General features: G+C 35.3%; 1 protein-coding gene across 1 annotated transcript in view; it reads right to left on the reverse strand.

The window, feature by feature from the left end:
• LOC105183745 (Sol1) overlaps positions 1-26,971 on the reverse strand; it is a 455,377-nt gene that overhangs the window by 340,005 nt on the left and 88,401 nt on the right. Inside the window, exon 3 of the mRNA XM_025298993.1 lies at positions 4,513-4,672. Within this exon, the coding sequence (XP_025154778.1) occupies positions 4,513-4,672 (160 nt within the window). The remainder of the gene's footprint in view (positions 1-4,512; positions 4,673-26,971) is intronic.

Below are 26,971 nucleotides of genomic sequence, written 5' to 3' on the forward strand. Positions count from 1 at the left end.
AGCTGACTGCGCGATGGACGCCGTGTTTGTTGAACCAAAAATGTATTCGGTATCACACTTCAAAGGACCGGTTCAAGCGGGATACAAAGGATCTTTTGCGTCGATTCATAACTGTTGACGAAATATGGATTCCACCACTACACACCTGAAAGCAAGGAACAGTCAAAGTAAATAGACTTCACCGGACGAACCTGTTCCGAGGAAGATGTTTCATCTGGCCGGAAGAATTATGGCGACTGTTTTTTTTTAATAGCTATGGCATATTGCTCACCAGTTATCTTCAGAAAGGAAAAACTCTCATTGGCGCATATTATGCATCATTATTAGAATGTCCGAAGAAAGAAATCGTAGAAAATAAGGATCGCATCTGAAGAAGAAAAAGGTGTATTTTCATTAGGATAACGCATCAGCTCACACATTTGCAATTGTCATCGCCAAACTGCATAAATTACGCTACGAATTGGCTCCCCATCCCTCCTTCCCTATTTGCCTGATCTAACCCGCTGTGACTTTTTTTATTTCCGAACATGAAAAAATAATTGGGAGGAAAAAAATTCGCGACCAATGAGGAAGTGATTGCTGCCGTAAACGAGTATTTTGCAAGGTTTGACTCAACCTACTTTGCTGACGGAAGACTAGCAAAGAGATGGACAAAGTGTACCGAGCTGAAAAGAGACTATATTGAAAAATAAAAGCCATTTTGCTCAAAAATATAAATGCTTCAGCGTTAGGCTTGAAATTTATTAAAAAATTCTTGTATATTGCGGCATTATTGTGATACTGGCGAACTGCAACATCGAAACCTATTTATAATACTCGGTTTTGTCTAGCAAGCTACAGATTTGCTGAAAATTTAATCAATTCATTTTTCCTATGTGAAAATATACCGACGTTGTATCGAATGAAAAAAAAAATTCTCGAAAATAATTTCAGGAAACAGTATTTTTATTTTGATCCTAAATAGAGAAACCATGTTTGAGACAAGAATGGGATTCGCAATTGATATCGTAATTGGATAGCATATTTCGAATTAAATTTTTAAAGCATGCTTTAAATCAAATTTTTAAATTTTTAAATTTGTATTTTTAACTTTTTAAGTTGGAGTGCTAAAAATGTTTTGAGAAATTTCATTGAGGGATATGTTCTATTAAGTTAGTGCAGAAATAATTGCGGTTTTTATCATTTTAAATTTGACACCGATTTTTCTAGTTACCATTACCTTTTCTAGAATTCTATCTTGTAGGAATATAAACAAACTTGTTTCTCGTTGGGAGAAATGTGTGCAGACCAGTAGTCTTTATTTTGATTAATAAATATAATTTTTAACCAATATATGCATCTTTATACTCCATATGTAAAAATCGCAATTATTTTCGCATCAACTTAATATTTTCTTTGTTTTTCTTTTCCTCTACCTTTCACGCTTCCCCAGAATACAGTGTGACAGGAAAGAATCTAACCTAGCATACTCCTGCCCTTTAATCTCGTTGTCAGCTGTCCCATAAAAACGTGCAGTCTATCTCTTTAAGTCTATGGCTTTCTCGCACAGGACGAAACGAACAGTCAAAGCGATCGTCGGATGACAAAGAGGGACCATCGAGAACAGTGCAGCATGTTAATATAGAGCGAATGTCATGAATACCTAGCGGATAAACTGCCTCGTTCACCCATACGTATATATGTATATGTGTATGTGTAACACACACACACACACATATATATATATGTACTCTTCAGCTTTATATATATATATATATTATATATACACACACACATGCATATGTATTCTCCAGCTTTATAGCGGCACGTATAGCGGCATTGCGTTGACATAGCTGTCAGACGTATGTATGTATTAGGGTCGCGAATGTTACTTTGATACAATTACTGCAATTAAGCAGCGGTGCACAATAGTACGGAAATCATATCCGCACGCTGACCCCGACGCGGTGCGGCGCGACGTCACGATTAAATTCATCACGATTGAGCGACGTTCTGACTCGACTCCGTTGACTATTTCCTTTGATAGCTCGGGGCACGTATCGCGGCAGACATTCGCGAAACTGATGACCGTTCAGCGGCACGGAACGTGAGTTATGGCGCTCGCAGGCGTAGCGTGTAAAAGTGGGCACAAGTTCGAGATTAGGGGACGCGATAAATAATGTTTCTCTCTTCCGGCGCGTACACTCGCCGGCGGATTAATACAGGCCGCTTGTTAACGTTTCGTCGCTCGACACTTGGTGGATTACATTTTCGCGCACAAATCGCCCGGGGCCTCAGCGTGCGTGCGAGCGAGCGAGCGAGCGAGCGAGCGAGTGAACGAGCGAGTGGGCGAGTGGTCTCGACGTTGTTTCGCGGAACCGGCTAGAGAATGGCGTAGCGCTTCCTACGGAGGGATCGTGCCAAGAACTTGCCGCTTTTTCCCGCTCTGTCCCGGGCTAGGGCGGGTGCAGCTTTTATGCCGCTGTACTGCGAAACGGCTCGCGACAGAACGGGCATAAACTTTCGGCGGCTGTGTAACAAGGAGCCGAGATGAGGAACGACGAAAGTTGAGCCGCCAGCAGGAAGCCGGAAAATTTCCGATGACGACGGAATCGCGGCGCGGCAGGAAAATTCTGCGTCAACCGAAAGGGCTCGACTTTCCACGCTCTTTCTGCGCAACCATTAAAAATTCAACATCCTCCTTGTCACTGTCTCATTCATTTTCTGTCTCTCACTAATATACCCGTACACTCGTAAAAATATTTGGACGGAGCGTATACACTTGGTGTCCCAAAACGGTTCAGACGCACAATGAGATAAGGCGCATATTAAAAGGATTGGGAGGTGCTATTATAATTTGCACAATAATCTTTTATGTGCACGATATAAGGATTAGCCTTTTATTATGCTGCTATTTACTGGGTTGTTCGGAAAGTAATTTCGGTTTTTTCAAATAGATGGTATTAATTACCCTTTTAAACAGTTAACCCCATTCTAAACCGGAAAATCATTTTACATTTTTATAATGCACATTTCAAGCTTCATTTGAAAGAAAGTTGTTTTGGAATCTGTCAGGTTGTTTTTATTTGGCGTCATATAAAAAGAATGGGAAAATAACGTGGACATTTTTGTCACATTTTGCTTTTTTATTATCGTTAAAAGCAAAAATGTAGCGCAAGCAAGAAAAAAATTGTGTACCGTGTATGAAGAAGGTTTGACAAGAGGTTGACTGAAAGCCAGTGTCAAAATTGGTTTTCGAAATTTTGTTTTGGGAATTTCGACCTCAAAGATGCACCACGTTCTGGAAGGCCTGTTAAGGCTGATGAAGACCAAATAAAGGCATTGGTAAATACAAATTGTCATTTAACAACACAAGAAATTGCTGAGAGATTGAATATATTGAATTTGATCGCGGATGAGCATTTGAAACAACTTGGTTTCGTTTCAAAGCTGGATATTTTACTTCATTGTGTCTAAATTGTTTTGCAATCAAATGTAAGGTTTATGTAGGCAATGTAGGATGTACCGACTTGCAACAAGGGGAAAATTATGATATTTCTCATTCGGCTTATTAATTTTGTTTGTGCATATCTTACAACAAATTGGCAACTTCCGATAAACTGATGCAGCACATCCCACGCACAAACTTCTATATACTAACTAAGCTACTTTACGTCGTAATGTATCCCAAGTGTGGAACGCCATATATCATTTTGAGTTCAATAATACATGTATAAATTACATTGAAAGTCGCTGCAGAAGTCAATATTAAAATTTATGACCCATAATATAATCAGAATTTTGTAAATACCGTTATTAATTACGAACAGTTATATTCATCGATAGCCAATAAATATTCAAGACGCACAAAAGAAGGAAGCAAAACATGAGAAAGTGTGAGACAATAATTATATTTGCAGTTTTGATGAAACTAATCACGTGTGCGACGCACTGTTTCCCTGATTAGAGCAGTTGCGTATCGATCACGTGGCACGTTCACACAGATAGTGTGAACTATCACACATACACACTATGTGCACCCCAATGATAAGGCGTCTATTTCTCACCACTATTCCATTGTCGAGAATTAGCAGTCTGCTGAAGTACATAGAAGTATATATGTGGCAAATCCTTTCAAAGATGCCACCTCAATTGGCTGCAAATGTCACGGTTCCAGCGCTCCAGCTGATATAAAGCCAAATATATCCAGGAGAGTCGCGGCGGGAAGGCTCGGAATACCGTAAGTTTGCCCTTACCGCTAATTAGACCTATCCTTCATGGAATACTCCGTCCAAGCATTCTTACGTCGATGCTAACGGCGCACTATCGGCGGGAGTCGCCGAGTCCGAAATGATCGAACGTCGTCCGATTAGATTGGGTGTTAATTAACTGCGAGCGGAATCACGAACTGTCGTCATTAAACGCGGAAGGCAGTAGATGTATGACCAGGACGGAGATTAGCCGTAGAGATGCATTATATATGGATTAGGGCCGGAACAGCGAGCGGATTCAGGAGTAGGTCAGATTAGTTACCTCGCCCGGAAGAGGTAGGAGCACCGGATGTTCTTCGGATAGGAGGACGGGTACCGCGGCGAGTAGAATCGTCCGTACTGCGGTGTCGATTGCATTGAGCTGACGAACTCGTGGTCGCACATTGTGCCTTGCACCAGCACGCCGTTCGTCTCGAATAAACCTGCAACAGAAAGAAGACGAGGCCTTGTGTTACGATCGATGAGTTCCATACTGTATCGGAAGACTCGCTCAAATGAGAGGAAACGGGATGAGAGTGAGGAGGAAGATATAATCAGTCTGTCCTTTCCTCTTCAAAGCTGTACATGTCGGCTGCCTTCAGCGACACGTCAGGCGTAAAAGTATGTGACAGTGTGACGGAAATGAGCAAAATTATGTAATGAAGTGTGACACTTCAACATAAGCTCTACGTTTATAAGTGAATGAAGTGTATAATAATGTTCTAACAATTTATAATGAGGTATAATACTGGTAAATGAGGTAAAAAATATACAAAATGATGTTAGTGGGATTTGCAGCAAAGACCCAGTAAAAAGATCCTGTTGACCAATTACAATTCAGTAGACGAAAAAAGAATATAGCGCCTAAGCGCAGGTTTCTATTTTTAGATTTATTATTATTCAGATTTTATCAGTTAGGCTACTGACAAGGGAACTGTTAGGGGTGTCCCTCACCGATTTGATTCTCCTTGAAATATGTTATAAAACAAACAAATCAAAGAGACACGTATTTTTTTATATCGGCCCAATTTCATGTTTAAGGGATGAAACAACCCTTTGAAAAAAAACGGTCTTTTTCTTTGAGATCGAATATTGTCGAAACTATAAGACATACAAAAAAATTGTTTCAACAAAATTTTAATGGTTTGAAGAGTACTTTGAGGTTATGCAAAGAAAATTTTTTTTTATTAAATATTTTTTTATTTAACCACCACCTCCACCCCCCCTTTTTGCAAAATTAAAAATTTTTTTTCACCAAAGTAAAGGTTATTTTTTTCCAAATCCAACCATGTATAATAAAGTAACGTTACGAGAAATCATTTTCGAGAATTAATTGTTATCGCCTCTGTATATATGCTTATCTATATACGTGACGATACGCCTATCAGTTCGTCACGTTCGTGGAAACAAAATGTGCACCGCCTAGTATATAAGGCGACCGTGTATCTAACGTGAGCGTATAATATTCACAGTCAGTACAGTCTTTATACTCTGTTCTTCTATTAATTATAACATGGGGATGACAACTGTCATTCCCACGATATAACAACTTGTTTAAATATTCGTGGTTTAAAAACGATTATACAGACGAAAGGCCAAAAGAATTTAAAAACTCTGTACAGTTTAGTTTTGACGAAACTTCAACTACATGTGACATCGAAGGTTGTAACAATATAGCGGTAATAAGATGTTCGTGGTGTAAAAAGTCATTATGTTTGAAACACTTTTTTCACGAATATCATTATTGTAATGAGTATAATGAGAGCGAATAACTCTAAATATAAATTTATTATGTTCTTTTAATTATTAAGTACGTTCATGAATTATTGTGTAAACTACAAAATATAAAAGCATAAATATGTAAAAATATATACGAAAATATTCGAAAATATATACAAAAATATCAGTCCTTAATCCCTATGAGCCATAAACCGTTCATTGGATGTACGTATGATTTTTTAGAAATATTTTATTATTATAATTCACAAACGTTTCGGTCATATATTTGGCTATTAATGTGCTCTTCTAAAACAAATAATTCTTCTCTAAGTTACTTCTCTTAGTACCCTAAAGTTGTCTTCTTCATATTACGTGCGCTTAATATGTAATGTCTTTCCCAGGGAATCGCCAAAAGCCATTATATATTTTCGAATCTTATTAGTAGGTTCAGGAGCCCCACCGCGTTAGGACGAAGGGGTGCGTAAATGAAAAGAAAAGAATGAAAGAAAGAAAGAAAGAAAGAAAGAAAGAAAAGTTGTAAGTTATATAGAAAACTTTAAAAATTTTATTTGAAGCACTTTTTTATATATGTTTTACTGGTTGAACCATAATTACCTGCGCACATAGCACAGATAAGCGTATATACGGAGACAATAACAATTAATTCTTGAAAATGATTCCTCGTAACGTTACTTTATTATACATGGTTGAATTTGGAAAAAAATAACCTTTACTTTGGTGAAAAAAAATTTTTAATTTTGCAAAAAGGGGAGGTGGAGGTGGTGGTTAAATAAAAAAATATTTAATAAAAAAAAATTTTCTTTGCATATCCTCAAAGCACTCTTCAAACCATTAAAATTTTGTTGAAACAATTTTTTTGTATGTCTTATAGTTTTGACAATATTCGATCTCAAAGAAAAAGACCGTTTTTTTTTCAAAGGGTTGTTTCATCCCTTAAACATGAGATTGGGCCGATATAAAAAAATACGTGTCTCTTTGATTTGTTTGTTTTATAACATATTTCAAGGAGAATCAAATCGGTGAGGGACACCCCTGACAGTTCCCTTGTGAGATTTTTACATAACGTGTCCCAAGTGGAAAGAATGTAAAACACCATATTGTGTTTTTTTTGCCATTTTGAGTTTATTTGTATGCGTAAATTATACCACCGATGAAGTTACTGGTTAAGTCGATAGTAGAATTTATAATGCATAACATGATTAAAAATCTGAAGATATCAAGTAAAGAATGTGTTTGTAAATAACAAACATCTAAAGTGTAAAGTGACAATGTCCAAATTTGTAACAGTTGCACTTATTGTTCTTAATAAATCAGCTAATATGAGTCTATATTGATTTTAAACATGTTCTTACTCTAAATGTTATTATATATACAGGATGTCCGGGATCTTTTGGAAACGAAACGGAAGCATTGTGAAGATTAATTAGATCAAACTGAGAAGAAAGTTATATACTATTTTGCAAAAATCGCAATAGTTATTAAGTTATTAATGATTGAAAATGATCACATTTAGAGACTTTTTTAATTAATAACTTGAAAATTTACGTACTTCTTTGCAAAATGGTACTTGACTTTTCTTCTCAGTTTGGTCTGATTAATCTTTACAATTTTTCGTTTCTAAAAGATTTCAAACACCTTGTATTATCGGTTATAAAAAATGTCGAATAAAGTAAAATAAAATAAAATAAAATAAAATAAAATAAAATAAAATAAATTATTTAATAAATTAAATTTCGAATTAAATTCGAATTAAATTTCGAATAAAATTAAAAGGTATGATAAATGCTGGAACGACATAATTACAAATGTATTATTCACAACAACAATCATTCAGACATCTTAAAAATTAATAGTTAACAAATGTTTATTGTGTTACATGTTGGATGTGTGCAGTTCTACTTTAATTGCTTTCAGACTAAGCTGATAATAAGAAACTAATCCAAATTGTTGCATCCTTTGATGATACTTTAGTAATTTTTTGGAAAATATCGCAAACAAATTAAATAATTAATAAGGTCTATAAGTATCCGCATAGAATGTCGTTAAGAATTATTATAATAAACATGATACATATTGAAAGTTCCAGATGTTTCGGTTGACATTTTCAACCATCCTCAATTAAGAAATTTTCTTTTCACAATAAATGCAGTAAATCCTAAATAAAAGTCTCGTATTGTTAGCCAATAAACAATGTCGAATAAGTGAAGCAAAAATGAATGTATTAAAATCTTTTGATAAATAAGAGAAATATCGCACAATTAAAAACCTGAATGTTCGAGCTTCCCAACAAAATCAACTTTGTGTACATTGCTTAACACATATACGATTAATTTATTAATTTATTTTCGCGGTGCGGTTACTCCGTCACTAATTGGGACATTTATTCCCTGAAAGAAGGAAGCAAAATATAAAAAAATAAAAGACGAATATCTGTAGTTTTAATAAAACGAAACATACATTATTATCCCTGATAATTCAATTTTTCTTCGTGAGTATAAAAAGAATTATATGACATGAAATCAGCAAATATTAACCTCCAGATATAAATTAACAATTGATTTACAATTGTCAAAGATTTTGTTCTAAAAAAACTGTAACTTTGCAACCGCAATATCTGTACATGTGTGTATAATTTAAGTTAAAAATAGATACATCAGTATATACATCAGTGTTTCTCAATCTTTCTTATCTCACGGCACACTTGAACCTATAGTTAAACTTCCGCGGCACACTTAAATTATGATGATCAAAAAAAGAGCATAAAACAGAATATACCTTTTTTTATTTATTTATTAACACAAACAAAATGCACCATCACGGCCAAAAGATAAAACAAAACAATTTATTATAATTTGTAACAAAGGCTACACCTCACCCACTTTATAAATAAGCCGGTGTTTATTTGTTATAACAATGATATATTCGTATAATCAATTTAAAGAGGTTTTAATTCTGATGTATATATACTTATTGTGCTTTGAACTGCTTGCGAAAATAATTTAACTAATGATCTTTGAATTTCCGCAGCGTACCTTAAATCCTCTCACGACACACCAGTGTGTCGCGGCACACCGGTTGAAAAACGCTGGTGTACATATGTGACTCCAAAGTTACATGTCGTTATAGAGAGTTAATGATCAAAGTAGCGTAAACACATACGGATGATACACACGCTGTTTGCGCGCTCGAAATGATACGGTGTCTACCGCTCACCGCTATCTCGTCGTCCGGAGTCCGTCGTCTCGGCAGCCCCGTTAGTAATAATACATAGAAGCACGTGCATTCAAGTTATGTGTCTCTTTTCTTTCCGCGGCCGGACGCTAAACATTGTAGCGAGCTTCCCAGCACGGTGCAAAGCTCACTGCTTACGACGCTGTCGACCGCGATGTAGCGCGATACTTGTCCGCATGGTGCCGCGTTTTGTTTGGTCGGAAGCCGATTTCGTTTCGCGGTTTCAGCGCTCCCGCCGCAGACTTCGCACGTTCAACGAACCTCGACATCGTAGATATCATTGGCGGGATTTCGCGGTGCAAATATTTTTACATACCCCCTCCCCCGTCCACGCGCCCTCCCGCTCCGCCGCGGCGGCAAAATCTTTCTAGTCGATCTCATTAAGAGTTTCGCCATGCCGTTCTGAAAGAGCTATTGATAAGCATCGCGCGCGCGCGCGCGCGACATCGCGCAGCGCGCAAATCCTATTTAAGAGCTGTCTCTTGCGGAAATGGGAATCGAGATGAAATAAAATTAACGATCGCCAGCGCGCGCGTCCTTAGAGCGAGCGCGAGTAGTACACACACCTCCGCGGCGCCCGTTACGTATTGATTAACTAGTCGCGCGCTCGTTCCGTTCTCTCCTATTAAAGGCGCCGCCACGGTGGAACGATTCGGCGTATGAGTCGCGGGGGCGCCGGGCCATCGCCCACGTCGTTGCTCGCGTGTGTACGTGCGATTAACAAAAATGCATAACGGCGCGGCACGGGCGAGCGGCGAAGCGAGGTTAATCTTAATTTCTTTTTCCGTTCTCGCAAACGCGCAAACGGCAAACGCTCCCCGCCGGCTTCTCCTCCACTGCCGCTTCGTTAGTTCCCTGCGGAGAGCGGCTGCTTTTAAAATAAAATCGAACGGCGATTGTGTATCGGGGGAGGAGGGGCTGGCGGGGAATTATATGTGCTAAAACAATCTGCGACACTGATCTCCGGTGTGCACGATATCCGGCGCTGGTGAATTGGCGCCACTACGACATCGGGAAATCGGGAAATTCAGAGCGGACCGATTTTGGTCAAAAGCGCGCGTGCGAGGACGCGAGAGTCGCTGGAGACAGGGGGATGGGGAAGGGAATTATCACCGTTCATGCGTACAAAGGGGCCCGAACTTTGTGCCCGCTTTTAAATTCCACGATCTCTGCGGGGTATGTACGGGCAATTACATCTCTGGCTCGCGCGCGCGCACGATTCAGAATGCCCGGGATCGTTCTTTTATGCTCGAAACAAAAGGCGAGAGAGGAAAAAGCGGCAGTATCCGGGGGAGATCAAAAAAGCAGCAACGAGAAGCGAGGATGGAGGGGGGGGCGACGTCTCCTCGGCCGGCGGAGAGATTCCACCCGGGAGAGATGTCGAATTCCGGGACAAATTAATCGTTAACACGCCCATTGGCAAAATCCCATTGTAAGTAATGCGAATAGCAGTCGGCATTGTGTTCGATTAATTATCATGATAAATGGAAGTCTATCGGACCTTGCGATATTCGAGGGACATAATTAGATTACGAAATAATGATTTATCGACCTCTCCGATGCATCCTATCGGCACTGAGACCTTTATTGCTACTTTACACACACACACACACACACACATGCGCGCGCACGTACGTGCTTGTAAGGTAGCAATAAAATTGTGTTAAAATTTGACAATTTCGTAACAATGCAGCTCGAGCGACTGCTGAGCCGCGTGTTATTTATACTGTTGTAAATACAAATACACGTTCAAATACAATATGCGTATTTCTTTCCCACGTGGCCACTTAATTTTACAGCGATACGATTATGCAACGGCTGCAGCTACAAAGAGAAAGTCCCAGTCCGCGCCGTTCGAGATCACAAAGAATTAAATGATATGAATTTTAAATTTAATTAAAATTAGTTAGCACACACAATGCCCCGCGTAAAATAAAGCGGCTTAATTTAATCAAAGCGATTCTCCGACAAAGCAATTTTTATCACCGTGCTACGATGCCGTTCGAGGAAGGCGGCGAGAGGGAAAGAGAAAGAGAGAGAGCCGCCCTCTTGTCTAGTTTCCGTGTGATATTAATGAATTCATTTCAAAATACATGGAAAAATATATATCTAATCGAGATATATTTACCGCGGGGGATTTTCGAGATCCTGCAAGATCTAATCCGTCCTTCCAATTTCTCGTCTTAGAATGTTATCGTGAAAGATGTTTCCCTGCGCTTTCAACTTTAACGCGTGGAGACTCGACAAGCCGAAGAGAGAGAGAGAGAGAGAGAGAGAGAGAGAGAGAGAGAGAGAGAGATTGAGATTCGGCGAACAAAATGGAATTACAAGAACGATATGTATTCACGAACGATGGTGTGTTCGTCTCATATGTCTCAGTCGTGTCCTGATAGCTCCGCGATATCGACCTCACCCCATGATGAATCTGAAAGCGGAGCACGGCAGCTCGCCCTTTTCATAGAAAAGTGGCGTGATACCTCTTTTTTACTGTCGTAAATTAGAACCTTTGATTAATTTCGTTCAGTCCTTAAATACTCTTTTCCCCTGTTTTCTCTCTCTCTCTCTCTCTCTCTCTCTCTCTCTCTCTCTTTCTCTCTCTCTCGTCCGCTCGTTCCTCTCTTTTCCTCGAAGTCTGGACGAACTGTTCCAAGTTTAACGTCGGTGTGTTCTAAGATAAAGCTGGTGGTCGACTTTACACACAGTCGCACGTATACGGCAACCTATCTCTCTCGCGGGGGAATCGTACGTGTACCGGACGCTTGATATCGTCCGCTATCTGGCGTCACGTTGCGGCTTGCGAGAAAAGTGTGGTTTACACGGAGCAACGGGAATAAAGATCAAAAAGGAAAGGCGAGCTTGTTCGATTTTTCAGAAAATCTGAGACGGAGAAAATTAATAATGGAACGAGAAGCAATCAGGATTTATTTAAAGAACGTATCGTCCGCGACTTATCATTCCATTCTCTTTCTCTCTATCTCTTTCTCTCTCTCTTTCTCTTTCTCTCTTGAATTTTTGTTATTTTTTCCAAAAATCTTTATTTTCTATTTATTAATTTGTTTATAATAGTCATCCTTTCTCAGTACAATAATTTCGTAATAATTTAATTAATAATTTAAGTAAAAGTACATGTAAAAGGCACTTTTATGAGACAAAGAAATCTTATAGTATAAAAGATTATACATTTAAGCAGAGTTGGGAAAGTTACTTTGTAAAAGTATCTAGTTACAGTTATAGTTTCTTTCACTGAAAAAGTAACTAGTTACAGTTACAAGTTACACTGACTTTCAAAAATAACATATTACAGTTATAGTTATTTAGAAAATAAGGAATCGTTACTTTTCAGTTACTTTTTTACAATAATTGTGCTATTATTTTAAATTTCGTAATTGTGTAAATTCCTTCAATTTTATATAAAAGTAGTTTGTTGATTATTATATTCCTCATATTGTATATAATTTTTACAAATTGGATCCATTAATTCAAATAAGCAATTCATATTTATTCTTCAAGACTATTAATAATAATTGAGATATGCCCAGTTGCTCTCGTTTCCAAGTTTTTATTATAACTTGAATATTTCTGGTAGCCATGGCATTTTACAATCCTTCTCCGAAGATTGAAACGTTTTATCTATTGTTTGAATTTTTTATATGACTGAAACCATGCAACGCACTCCACGTTGAATGCAGGTTATGTTAACAAATAAGGACTGGCGACGCGCGACGGAAATGTCCAATAGACATATAATTTTTTTGAAAGAAATACAGGTTGCGTTTGGAGAGGAGACTATCAGCGCTATTCGGTCATTTTATCCTTGTTTTATATCTAATAAATGATAAAGATAGATAACGCAATAGCGTGTTTTCCAAATACAGTCAGAATAACTGTATATTTATTGGATATCAAGCATGGCACGTCGCATTATCGTGCTAGTCTGCTAGAAATCTAAATTTTAAATATATAAAGTATTTATTAAAGTAACTATTACATTAGTTACTAGTTATCAAACAAATGCAGCTAAATTAAGTTACAGTTATAGATAGAAAAAGCAGAACGAAGTTAAGTTATAGTTACCAAAAAAATATAACTGTAACTGTAACTTCGTTACAAGTAAGTTATTTTCCAACCCTGCATTCAAGACATTTCAACTTATGAAGGTAGTGCGAAAAGTTCTCGGCCTGACAAAGAAAACACATGATCTTTGACAACATTCTTTTTTATTTTTCAACGTAATCCCCTTTCAACCCAATACATTTAGACCAACGATATCCTAACTTTCTTATACCTTCAGTATAGTACAATTCCTCCAACCCTTCAAAATATACATTCATCTCAGCGATGACTTCTGTATTTGAAATAAATTTCTTTCCAGCGAGGTATTTCTTCATGTTTGGGAGTAGGAAAAAGTCACACTGGGGGCTAAATCTGGTGAGTACGGTGCGTGTGGCAGCAATCCGAAGCACAGTTCATGGAGTTTTGCAACTGCAATTGAAGAAATGTGAGCGGATGCATTGTCGTGATGGAAAAGCACTTTTTCCTTTGCCAAATGAGGGTGTTTGGTCTTAATAGTTCGTTCAGTTGTTCCAGCAATGCTGCATGATACTTTCTGTTGATTTTACCTTTTTCTCGAATAGTCTCTAAGCACCACAGCCTGCGAATCCCAAAAAACAGTCGCCATCATCTTTTTGACTAATGGAAGTGTTTTTGTCTTTTTTGGAGCACTTTCACATGCTTCCACCCATTGTTTGGACTGATGTTTCGTCTCTAGAGCGTAGTGATGAATCCATACTTCATCAATAGTGATTTCGCAGTTTCGTCGCAGAAACTCGGTTGAATTACGTTTAAATATGCGTTAGAAACATTCATCCGAATGCATGTTTGATCGACCGTTAGCAAAATGCGACATCCATCGCGCTAAAAGCTTTTTCGTATGCAAATGTTCGTATAAGATATTGTGAACACAATCTATCGAGACATTCGCAATGGTAGTAAGTCCATGCACTTTCATTCGTCGATCATTTAACACATATTGTGGATTTTTTCGACGATTTCCTCAGTCGTAGCGGTTTTTGGGCAACCTGAATGTTCATTGTCAGAAATAGAACAACCACGTTGGAATTTAGCAGCCCATTTCTTCACTGTTGAAAACTGATGGTGAAGAGTCTCCCAAAGTAGAATCCAGTACATTTTTTTATTTTCGTTGGTGTTAAATCTTTTAAAACGAAGTATTTTATCACTACGCGACATTCGATTTTATCCAGTTTTCGAGAAACACCAATACTTGTTTGTTTTACTCGATCACAACAAATGAACTATTGAACGCATCTGTCTGAAATATGACCCTGTGAAAGATCAAACCTGAGAAAAATCATAGTCATTTGATACTCTCTCCTGGCACCATCTCTGTGTCAGACCGAGAACTTTTCGAACTACTCTCGTAAAATGACTAATAATAACGTTCGTTTTAAAAGATTTAACGCGAATGGAAATAAAAAACATGCTGGATTTTATTTTGGGAGACTTCTCACCACTCGTTTTCAACAGTAAAGAAATGAGCTGCTGAATTCCAACGTGGTCGTTTGTTTATTTTTGAAAGCTCTTAATATAACATATGATAAAGACCAATTACATTGTTGTGCGGACGCACAGCTAACCAATTAAGCGGAATAAACCTGCTATATAAAGTGCAACGTAACCCTTGTGTATTTTGCTATATTTTATTTCGTTTTTATTTTTGTTTATCATTTTTTAATTTTTATTAATATTTCGTATCTTTTGTATAATATTAGTACAGAATAGCATATTCAGACACGGTGTATGCGGATTTGTATTTTATTTTATGTTTATATCTATTTTCATTCCTTTTTCTTGTATCCTTGTGGTTTAAACCGCTTCAGTAACTTTAGAATTTTAGCAGGAACGTCCTTGGAGAAAAATAAAATGCTTAGAAGATAAATAAAAGCATCCATCTATCTATCCACACATCTATCTGTCTGTATCGCGTGCCATGCCTGTTTTCTCAGTAAAAATTCTTCATTCTGTCGAGATCAAACAATCGTATTAATTCGGCTTACTTCTTGGAAAATTTCGTCGCGGATTTACGGCGGAGCTTTTTACGAACCGATGACACGGAGCGAAGGGCATGTTCTTCGCGGAAATTGTACGTGTACAGCACTCTCGATGATGTCGGTCTTCGCTCACGGTGCGGTATCACGTTGCAGATTGCAAGAACGTTCTGTCTTGTCACGACAGAAAGGCACGTATTAGATACAAGAAAACCAAGACGTCGTCCCACGAGATGATAAATTCACGGCGTATTTAACGTCGAATAATTTCGCGTCTTTCTGTAAATTCCCACAAAAAACGCGCAGCGCGGTATTTTAACGTACCGCGAAAAATCGCGGTCACTTGTGAGAAATTACGTTTGGTACAAATCGGAGATCTAGTTACACATGACTATCCGGTTTCTCTCGAGGAAGAATTTACGAACGGGAACTCGCGCGCATCGCACTATATATTACGCTCCGTTCCGGCGGCGGTATTTATTCGTGCTAATGCAACGTTAATTTGTCGAAGGAAAGATAAGACAACTGTCACGTATGACTAGAATTAACGACGCGATTTCCCAGCGCATGTGCGTTTAATATGCGCCGTAATCTCGCGACACTGATTTATTCCAAATTTTTGCGTTATCGGCGGAGAGTCACACATACGTTTGAATTATGAAACAGCTCCATTGGGATATTCTCGCTCCAATTGCGAGTCTAGCGATGAGTCAAAACTCTCAAAATCATACTTCACGTTGCGTAACCTCGACATTACCAACGCGTTTATCCAAAATATCACGGAGCAAAGAATTTTACAGTAAAAACTATTGGAATTAGTATATTAGAATAGTTAGAATTTTGTAGCCGATGAACAAACCGACATTCTACCTTAATTTATCATTCCTCCGTTTCGTATGTAGAGAAGAATATGATGTTATGGCTCTTGTAGGTATTAGGTTTGGTGCAAAAATAATTACGGTTTTTATGTATGGAGTATAAAGACACATATATCAGTTAAAAATTAGATTTATTAATAAAAATAAAGACCATTGGCCTGTCGCATTTTTTCCAACGGGAAACCTCTCGAGTTGTTTTACATGGGTCGACTTCAATAATGGTTCTTAAATCTTTATTATCTATAGCTGAAGAAAGCGTTCACAACCCTCCTCATCAAGACTTTTGTTTCCATCATGAAATTTTTGAGACCAGTATTGAACTGTACGTTCATTAACCGATTCTTCACCAAAAACAAATTTGATATTTCGAGCAGTTTCTGTTGCTTTACGTCCCAATTTTAACTCATACAACAAAATCGCGCGAATTTGCTTTTTTTCCATGACTAATTTATTGTGTATAAACTTCAATACCTCTCTATACAGAGCAATTCAGAACAACTTGCTGCTCTTGAAATGTTCTTGACAAGTTCTTCATTCAACTTACTGCTCTTGAAATGTTCTTGACATGTTCTTCATAAAACGTATTCTAAGATAATTAATGTATTTCATATTTTATTGAAAAATATATAACATATGCATATATATACGTAATTTCAATAAAGGAACTTTAAATTATTTGTGTAAATAATTAACCTAGCATACTACTTACTCGAAAAGTACATTTTCATAAAATCAACGCGGCAAACCCAAACCATATCACTAAAATGAAGGTATAATTATACGATTTTTTCTTCACTATCACTGTCATATTGTTTATATTCTTTAAAGTTTTGTAGACAATTAAAACTTTCTATAATAAATATTCTGGAAGTATTTATATGATCGCAATGATCTGAATTTATTTTTAATGTAAACAGGATTTACATCAAGAGCGCAGCGTGATTAGCGGATAGAGCACCGGATTTGTAATTCAGAACCGGATTCGAATCTCGCTAGGGCACTAAAAGAATTGCGCTCTCCATCTAATGGTAAGAGGTAACCCTAAATCGAAAACTGGGCTCCGTCTGTCGGAAGAGACGATGAACAGTGGGTCCACTCATGGCCGCCATCTACCATGACATAACAATAAGTCAGTGCGTTACCGACTTATGTAAAAACTTATGTTCACTCACGCCGAACTGTCTAAGCCCCGGCTAGCAACCGACTTTAAGGGACTTAAAAATATGTTCACAGTTCTAGTATCCGACCTCGGAATTAGATACAAACAGGATATAAGTCCTATTAAAAAGAGAAAGAAAAAGAAAGAAGGACATACATCTCTACCCAGAACTTGCTTATGTTATTGTTATGTTATTAATTGTATTAATATATTTCATTTAATGCACTCTTCGAAAAGGTTAAAATTACAGGACATTCCTGAGATTCCATTAATTTTAAATAATTATCGCATGAATTAATTTCAATCATTACCTGAAAATTAATAATCAAATTCGTTCTTTCATATGTTGGATTGGCCATGTAATTGCTATACGACATACAACGACATTCATAGATAAATTTCTTCTTATTGCGAATGTAACGGGGACAAATCTGCCACCTACTAAATTCAAATTGTAACTCCGTACCTAACAATACAACTATTAGCTTTTTATATTCGGGAAAAGATGTAATAATATTTCCCAAGTTAGTAAACTATCTCTTTCTACGGATCTCGCTCTTACAATATGAATAATACAAATAGTTTTTGTCAGTAACATTTCGGATAAATTGACCTTTGACGTACCATAATATGCCGTAATAACCGAGAGCGGTCCTGACCACGCAGCGTACTTCACACTGAACGCAGGTTATGTTAACAAATACAGAATGGCGACGTGCGACGGAAATGTCCAATAAGCGTATAATTATTTTGAAAGAAATACAGGTTGAAAGAAATACAGGTTTGGAGAGGAGATTATTAGCGTTATTGCGTCACTTTATCCTTGTTTTATATCTAATAAACGATTAAGATAGATGACGCAATAGCGTATTTCCCAAATACACCCAGAACAATTTATTTATTTTTATTCTTATTGGATATATTCTTATTGGATATCAAACGTCGCATGTCGCGTTATCGTATTGGTCTGCCAAAAACTTAAGTTTGAAATATTTAAAGTAACTATTAAAGTAACTATTAAATTAGTTATTAGTTATCAAACAAATGTAACTAAGTTAAGTTACAGTTACAGATAGAAAAAATGGAACGCAGTCAAGTTATAGTTACCAAAAGAAAAATAACTGTGACTGTAACTTCGTTATGAATAACAAGTTACTTCCCAATCCTGGGAATAGGGAATAAAAGCATAAATTTGTATCCTATTTCTTATTCTAATAATTATACTACAATCTATAAAATATAAAATTGACAAAATATATTTCTAGAGTTACATTCATTAGCATATATCACAAATTAGCATATATCACAAATAATAATCTATATATCACTATTAGCAATAGCATTTAGCGCAATACAGAACTTATCATCTTACAATTATCTATTATTCATTTATAACCATCTATTAAAATCTTATAATTAATAAATAATTAAGAAGTTATTATTTAATAAAATCATAATGATTTATTAAAATCAAGTGGTTTATACATTTCAATTTTTTTTATAAAATTTATAAATATTATTAAGATTAATTAGTTATTAACAATAATTAAAATTTTATAAAAAGAATTTATAAAAATTTATGAAAATATAAAGATTGGGAGTCTATGCAATATTAAAATACATTCGGAATACAATAATAAAGTGTATAAATTTCTTGTTCCTCTAACAACTTATTTTAGTAATGGTGGATAATGCCTAATGATAGACAATAAATACTTGATTAATATGAGCAAATATTATCAAACTCCGTATTTTTATTATCCAGCGTTACCGCCTATGGTTGTTAAAAGATTGTCAAGGAATCCATATCATCTCGAAAGAGACTTCACTTTCAAAGAACTTATCCTATAGCACCTTGCATACTTATTTGTGAATATTCTTGCATTAAATTGTCGGTAATAAAAATAGAATTTTATATAATAGTAAAAGATATTTCTATTTCGTTTGATGACCTTCACCTACACATAAGTGCTCGGACATATAAATTTAGACGCAATGTATTTACAAAGAACATAATAAATGTGATAAGTTGCACATATATCATGTAAAACCATAAAAATAAGATGTATAAAATATAATAAAATCCATATGTAATGTAAGGAAATTATTCATTCAAACAAAAGAAATAAATATTATCAAGTAGTTCATGTATTTCATATTTTTTTGAAATGTATAACGTATGCATATACACACATAATTTCATGAAGAAAATTTTAATTTGTTTGTGTAAATAATTTACCTAGCATACTATTTATTCGGAGAATACATGATTTAATTATCGAAACAATGAACGCGACAAACCAAAGTGACACGAAAATGGAAATATAATTATACGGAAATACTGCTTTGAGTCGTACTATTTATATTCTTTAATGTTTTGTAAATAATCAAAAACGAATTACGATAAGTAATATATTTAACGAACCTGTATGGTCTTAGGGACTGGAATTCATTTTTAATGTAGGCAACAGGATATATATCTGTGCCCAGAACTTTCTGAATATGATCTATTTCATCTAATACTACCTCCGTTGGATTGGTTAAAAAAACAGGACATCCCTGAGATTGCATTGTTATTAAACATTCATGGGATAATGTAAATTCGAATGTCGATTCAAAACATACGATCAAGTCTGCTCTTCTATATACCCCACTGGCCTTGTAATCGCTGTATGTCGTGGAACAAAATTCATAGATAAATTTCTTCTTTTTGCGAATGCAACGGGGACAAATCTCTTGCCTACCAAATTCAAATTTTAACTCTGTTCCTAACAATACAACTATTAGCTCTTCTATATTTGGAAAAAAATGTAACAACATTTCCCAAGCTAATAAACCGTTTCTTTCTATGGGACCTGCTTCTATAATATGAATGATATATGTAGACTTCGTTAGTAGAACATCAGATAAATCTGCGTAATATATCCCATACCATACCGAAAGCGGCCCTGACACGTAATCGCTATAGATGTAATCAAAGGCGTTCCATTCGTCCCTTCCGTCTTGTATATATTCTTTTACAAATTTTATCATGTTATTAAAAGGTCTTCGAATATTGGTAAACATAATAAATTTTGATAATAATGAGTCTGTATTTTCATACTGAACATCTGGTAACTCAAGACGGAGCCACAATGTGAAATGGTCACAGGAAAGTCGTTCATGTTTCCGTTCAAATTCTTCCTTGTGTTCTAGGCAATAGTCGACGGACAAACATTTTTTACAGGAAGACAGTCCAGTCTGCTGACAACAAATAAGACATGATCTGGCAAATTCGAACATTTGAGTTTCGTAACCCTCAAGGTTACGCCCTAGATCCTCTTTAACTGATTGATGAAATTCATTTTGTGCCTTATACCATTCCACTACTTCACTAAAGCGGCGAGTGAGATATTGCGGGTTGTTATTCAAAAACTTTTCTATAGCTGCGCAAATTTTATGATGTTGGAGAAAATGCAGATTTTTGTGATGTTCAGAACAGTAAGAGATCATGAAACACCGATTACATGTTATCAAATTTACCACTTCTCTAGTCTTCTTGCAAACATGGCAAATGTTTGGATGAAAGATCTTATTATAATGAACAGATATCCATGGTCCAGAGTCTACAAATAATGTTTGCCACATGTTCATGTTAGTATACCTATATACCAAATGATAACAAATGATTTAATACTGAATCTACAATATCAATTTAGAAATTATACACAGTATTCGGCACTTTAGCAGAAATAATAGAATCCGCTGTATACTGGTATCACACAGTACTGGTGACAGTATGGTTACTCGTGGACTGCTTGAACGTTACTAATAAATTGCTTACATTTGCTTCTAGACATTTCGAGAACTGTTTACAGTTTGAGATATAATCAATCTGAATTGAAGGCATAGGACCAGATAATCACAAATATTTATATATAATTATTACCGCAAGTATTGTAAATAATATTGTAAATAAATTTCAATCGTACGGCGAATGTCGCAAGAGATGATATTGTCGTCAATATTTTTCCAAAATGGATGTCGAGAAAGATGTCATATTTTCTTATTTTTTCGCCCAATTTAAACAATCGTCCAATATAACAATACAAAAGAAAATAATATCCATATATGGTAAAAGATGATTTTCTAAGAATTGCTAGATTGCTAAAAGAATTGATAAATGTTATATCATATAAATCTCTGCAAAGAAAAGTGAGATGAAAATTAAACTAAGTAAAGGAAAGAAAAGAGAAATAAATCAAATAAGAATAATTTATGTTAAAATCTAAAAAATATTTCATGTTAAAAAAATTTGTATATAAACTTAAGTAGTTCTCTGTACAGAGGAATTCAAAACAACTTGCTGAAATGTTCTTTATTCAACAAATTCTAAGATAAGTTTTCCTCTTACCAAATGTTATTCGAAGTTTAGTTTTTGAGTTATAAAGATAAGTAGTTTACTTATTATAAGTCGGATGTATGAAGTAGGTAGGAAGAACACAATTCACCATTAGACGCAGGCGCCTAATGCGATGAGTTCATTGACGTATATAATAACATTGCACACATCATTTTCATAACTTTTGTTAGCTTGCGACCGACACGCGGCATGTTAATCTCTGTTTTCTTTAATTTTGCCCGCCACAAAGGCGAAGAAATGTCAACTCACGATCGAATCGAATGTATTGAAAATAAAATTTTTTAATATTACGGAAACTTAGGTGCGTTAACAAGTGATAAAAGCTGTCATTTTTAAAACAAATAATTTTTATAGAGGAATACAAATTCGTCGGTTTTCCTCAAATGAAGGGTATCTTGCTCTTTTCAAACAGTGAATATTTTTGCTCGTTTTTATTTTCCGTTTTTGTCTCTTGCTGAGATATAACGCTTACTTTTCGATTACTCCGATATTTTTAATCTCAACTAACATCTTAAACTTAAATCTTAATGTTTTAAATGTTAGCAAGCTTGTACTTAACGTTCTACATATATCCGTCTAAATAAAAACGATTAGTTTTTCAGCAATTATAGCCAGAAATATAGTTTTTCAGAAATAGTTACTCGTTAATTTTCGTTAAACGGTGTACGTAATAAGAAAGAAAAGCATGTAAATTTGCGTTTTATTCCTTATTCTAATAATTATCTACTATCTGGAAAATATAAAACTGACAGAATATATTTCTAGAATTATACTTATTAGCAAGTCGTAGTGTGACTAATGGGTAGAGCGCCAGATTCGTAATCCGGGGAACCGGGTTTCGAATTCCGCTATAGGCCACCGAAAGAACTTTTACTGCGCTCTCTCCATCTAATGGTAAAAGAGGTAACCTTTAACGAAAAACACGTGGGCGCGCTCCGTCTTTCGGAAGAGACGTTAAACAGTGGGTCTCCACTCATGGCCGGCACCCACTAATAATAATAAAATACCTCAGTGCGTGCTTGACTTATGTCAAATCGCTCATTCTTATGCTCATCTCATTGCATATGCAAATCTCATTCTTATCTATATCGACTATCTAAGGGGACTCGGTTTTAGCGAAAACCGACGGAGGAACATCTTAAAATATGCTCACAGTTCTAATAACCATCAGAACTAAATACGAACAGAGCATATATGTATAAGTTCCCACTAAAACAGGACGAAGAACATTTATTAGCATAAGTCACAACTAATAATCTATATATCATTGTTAGCAATAGCACTTAGCACAACACAGAAAGTCATCTTACAATTATTTATTATCTATTTATAACTATTTATTAAAATCAATTTATATATATATATAAAATTTTTATTTATATATATCAAATTTTTTCATAAAATTTATAAAAATTTATGAAAATATAAAGATTGGGAGTCTATGCAATATTAAAGTGCATTCGACAATTTTTCGGAATATAATAATAAAGTGCTTGAATTTCTTGTGTTCCTCTAACAATATATTTTAGTAACGGCGGATAATGTCTAATGATAGACAATTAAAACTCGTAATATGAGCAAATGTTATCAAACTCTGTGTTTTTATTGTCCAACATTACGTATCTGCGGTTGTTAAAAAATTGTCAAGAAATCCACACCATCTTGAAAGAGACTTCAGTTCAAAGAATTTATCCCATCCCAGTATTTTGCATACTTCTTGTGAATATTCTTGCATTAAATTTTAAGTCATAAAAATAGAATTTTATGTAATAGTATAAGATTATAGTAGAAGATATTTTAGATAATAGTAGAAGATATTTCTATTCCGTTTGATGACCTTTACCTGTGCATTCGAAGCGTTCGAACATATAAATTTAGACGCAATATATTTACAAAGAACATAATAAATACGATAAGCTGCACGTTATATATTGAAAAACCATATAAATAAGAAGATCTATAAAATGTAATGAAATTCATATGTGTGTGATGTAAAGAAGTCATTCATTCAAATACAAAAGAAAAAAATACATTTATTATCAAGATTTATATATTTCATATATTTTTTGAAAAATGCATAATATATGCATACATACACATAGTTTTATTTGGGAAATTTTAATTTAAAGTGACGCTAATATATCAATACACAATATCTAGCACTTTTTACTTTTAACATATTTTTACTTTCGAACATTTCAAAATGTTTTTCAGGGTACACTTTAACATTTAATTAGACACGTTCTCTCATTATTTTTAAACTTGAGCTATTATCATACAAATGTATGTACAATTGAGTATTTTGTTTGTTACTTGCCATTTTATTCGGCTATATATTTTTCAAATTATGCAAAGTTAAATGAAATTGTATGATATTCTGTTAATGTAGCTCCATAAGAGTATTGATAAATATTGTCTCTTTTTCGGTGTTTTTATACCAAGGTAATTATTCGATAAATCGATTCTAATCCACTGTAGTCCACTGCTGTATTTATGTTTGTACTACACTGCTGTTTTTCTAGTAAATTATATTTCCTAACAAGTAAGTCAATATCTATATTAAAAATTCGCAGTTGTATTCATTATTATTTCCCTTTCAAAAGTTTAATTTGAATAAATATATAATTTTGTAACTAAACACTTTGTGTTGTTTTAAACAAAGTAAATTTTTTATATCAGTTTTAGTGGGATGCCATATTATCATCTTATTTTCTTGCTAACCCATTATGCCGTGTTGCCACATTTTTACAAATAACATCCTAAGTAATAAGTATTATGTAAATTTGAGTCTATAATCAATTAAACAACACTGTGACAAATGCAGCCATTCAGTTCTCTTTAAAATATCGATTATTGACAAAGTTATTGTGCAAAATGTGAATAGAAGGCTATAATATCACCTTTTCCTCCATTTATCATTTCAAAAACTAAAGTCTCTGCTGTTAATAGATTTATTACATATAAATACATATATGTCTCTTAGCGAGATAAAATTTATTGACTTTATGCCTGCACTACTAGAGATTATAACTATATGACAAGATTGACAAGAATTTATATGAAAAAAATTAAAAATATTCTTCCCATACGTGTACAATATATACACGTATATCTCTAGTTTCCCAGCGTTTCGCTCTATTGTGTTTCCATCTTCTTCCTCTTTCTCTTTCTATAAATGTCCGTCTTCATTTACTCGTTTACATATTATTCTACCAAACCGTATTTTCTGTCACATCATGAAACATCGCCATTAGTATGTTTTCTCGATTTACATGCAATGATGAGATTTATTTATTTATTTTTTTATCTATTTTCCTTATAATTGCGTACTGTGACAGATGGCACATTTCTTTTTTTATCTTCCTGCGTGCAACGTTACGTCTCCGCGTCCGAGTCGAAAAATTTTCTCCAATTGATAAATGAAATTCACGCAGAAATGATGTATTAAATTCCCAATGAAAGTACGCCGCGTTCGCTGATATCGGTATCGTCAATTTCCAATTTCCATACAGCGCGCACTTTTATTTCCCGCGCATGCACACACGAGGCTTCCAACTGCTGCGCAGCGATACGTCATTTCGCGCATCGACAGATTTTATCTGAATATTTTATAGATCAGTCCGCCGGAGATGACGGGCGTAAGCCCGGTGTCGATGCATAAAATTTCGCCTCACATCTCGGTCATCTGCGAATCAGGACGAAAGATATAGACGGCAATGAAAAAAGGAAGAAAAAAAGACATTCTAGCCGGCATTGTTACGTCTCGGCGCGTCGTTTCGGAGTTAAGAAACTTCCTTGTTGCGAGTCGCCGGAGTTTCAAGTCGCGTTCCTGAACTTCCGATACGTTTCGGTCGACAGGTTGCACCCCGTGCCGTCAGGGTCGTGCGCGACATCTTTGCATAATCCTCGCATTCGTTTTAACGACGGAATCCCGGATGATACGCCGGAGCGACATACCGCGGGAAATCAGTGTTATCGCAAACTATAAGTGCCCCACATTCATTCTTCTTCTTAAGGAGAAACTAATGTATACTCGCTTGCGAAACGATTGGAACATATTTTTTCCGTTAGGAACGCATCAAATGATTGCGATTGCGAGCCACGATCCGCGAACTTGCGCGTTAATTAGACTTCGGGCAGAAACCAAAGTGACAATGAGATGATAATTGCGCTCGTTTTTCTTTACTTTAACTAAATCTGTTAATTAATCATTTAATCTTTACAAATCCTTTAATTAAATTAACTAATACGGGTTCATATTTATTCTAAGCAGGAGTTCTTACTATCAAATTTTATATTGCCAAATTTTATATTGCAAATTTTATAACATATTTCGAACATAATTCACTGACATCTCAGAACTTGATAATTAATATCAAATATTTATATAAATTCTATATATATAAATTCTATAATCTATATTCTTTAACTACTTCAAAAGCTAAACTGTCAATAAGAAAGCGAAAACAAATTGCTATGCTATTAAAAAATATTTCAGTTATTTCTAAGTTATTTCTAAGAAAATATAAATGAATTAAAATTATACCGCAGGTTAGAAAGATATAACTAAATCCCATTGATTAAGCTCTCACCAAATCAATTTTGTGTATTTTTAGCTTAACATATATATTATTGATTTGTTAATTTACTCTTTGACGTAATATTTAACATGTGACGTCACAATTGCAACGGAAGAAATTCGAAAAGAAACGCAAGTACTTTTGTTACATATTAAATATACAAATGAATAATTTAAACTATGTTATATAGTAGATGTACAAATGAATAATCCAAACGGCTAAGAAATTAAGTTTCAAATAATAAAATTTTCTCGCTCTTTTACGATTATGTAGTGTTGAAATATAGCTATTAAAAATTGCATTTAGTATGGCGGAAGGCTCAACGTAACTTCAAAAATTATTCAGTCCAGTACAGTCAAAAATGGCGACAGATGAGGTGCATATTCGACACTGCATTCTTTACGAATTCCAACAAGGAGAAAATACTGCAAGAGCATGCGAATCATTTTCCTCCTTTCTCGGCGAAGGTGTTGTACCGTACGATGTGTGACATTTTGGTTTAGATGGTTTAAAAGCGGCGATTTTAGTCTGAATGACAAAGAATGTCTTGAAGGCCCTCGGAAGTGCGGTAACAATGATTTAGATCAACTGATCACTGAGAATTCAGCACAAACGCAAAAAGAGCTTGCAGAACAGTTAGAAGCAACAAACTATTTCCAAATATCTACACGAAATGGGGAAGATTCA

The sequence above is a fragment of the Harpegnathos saltator genome, unplaced genomic scaffold (genome assembly GCF_003227715.2).
Source record: "Harpegnathos saltator strain DR-91 unplaced genomic scaffold, Hsal_v8.6 scaffold25, whole genome shotgun sequence".
In the NCBI taxonomy this organism is placed as follows: domain Eukaryota; kingdom Metazoa; phylum Arthropoda; class Insecta; order Hymenoptera; family Formicidae; genus Harpegnathos; species Harpegnathos saltator.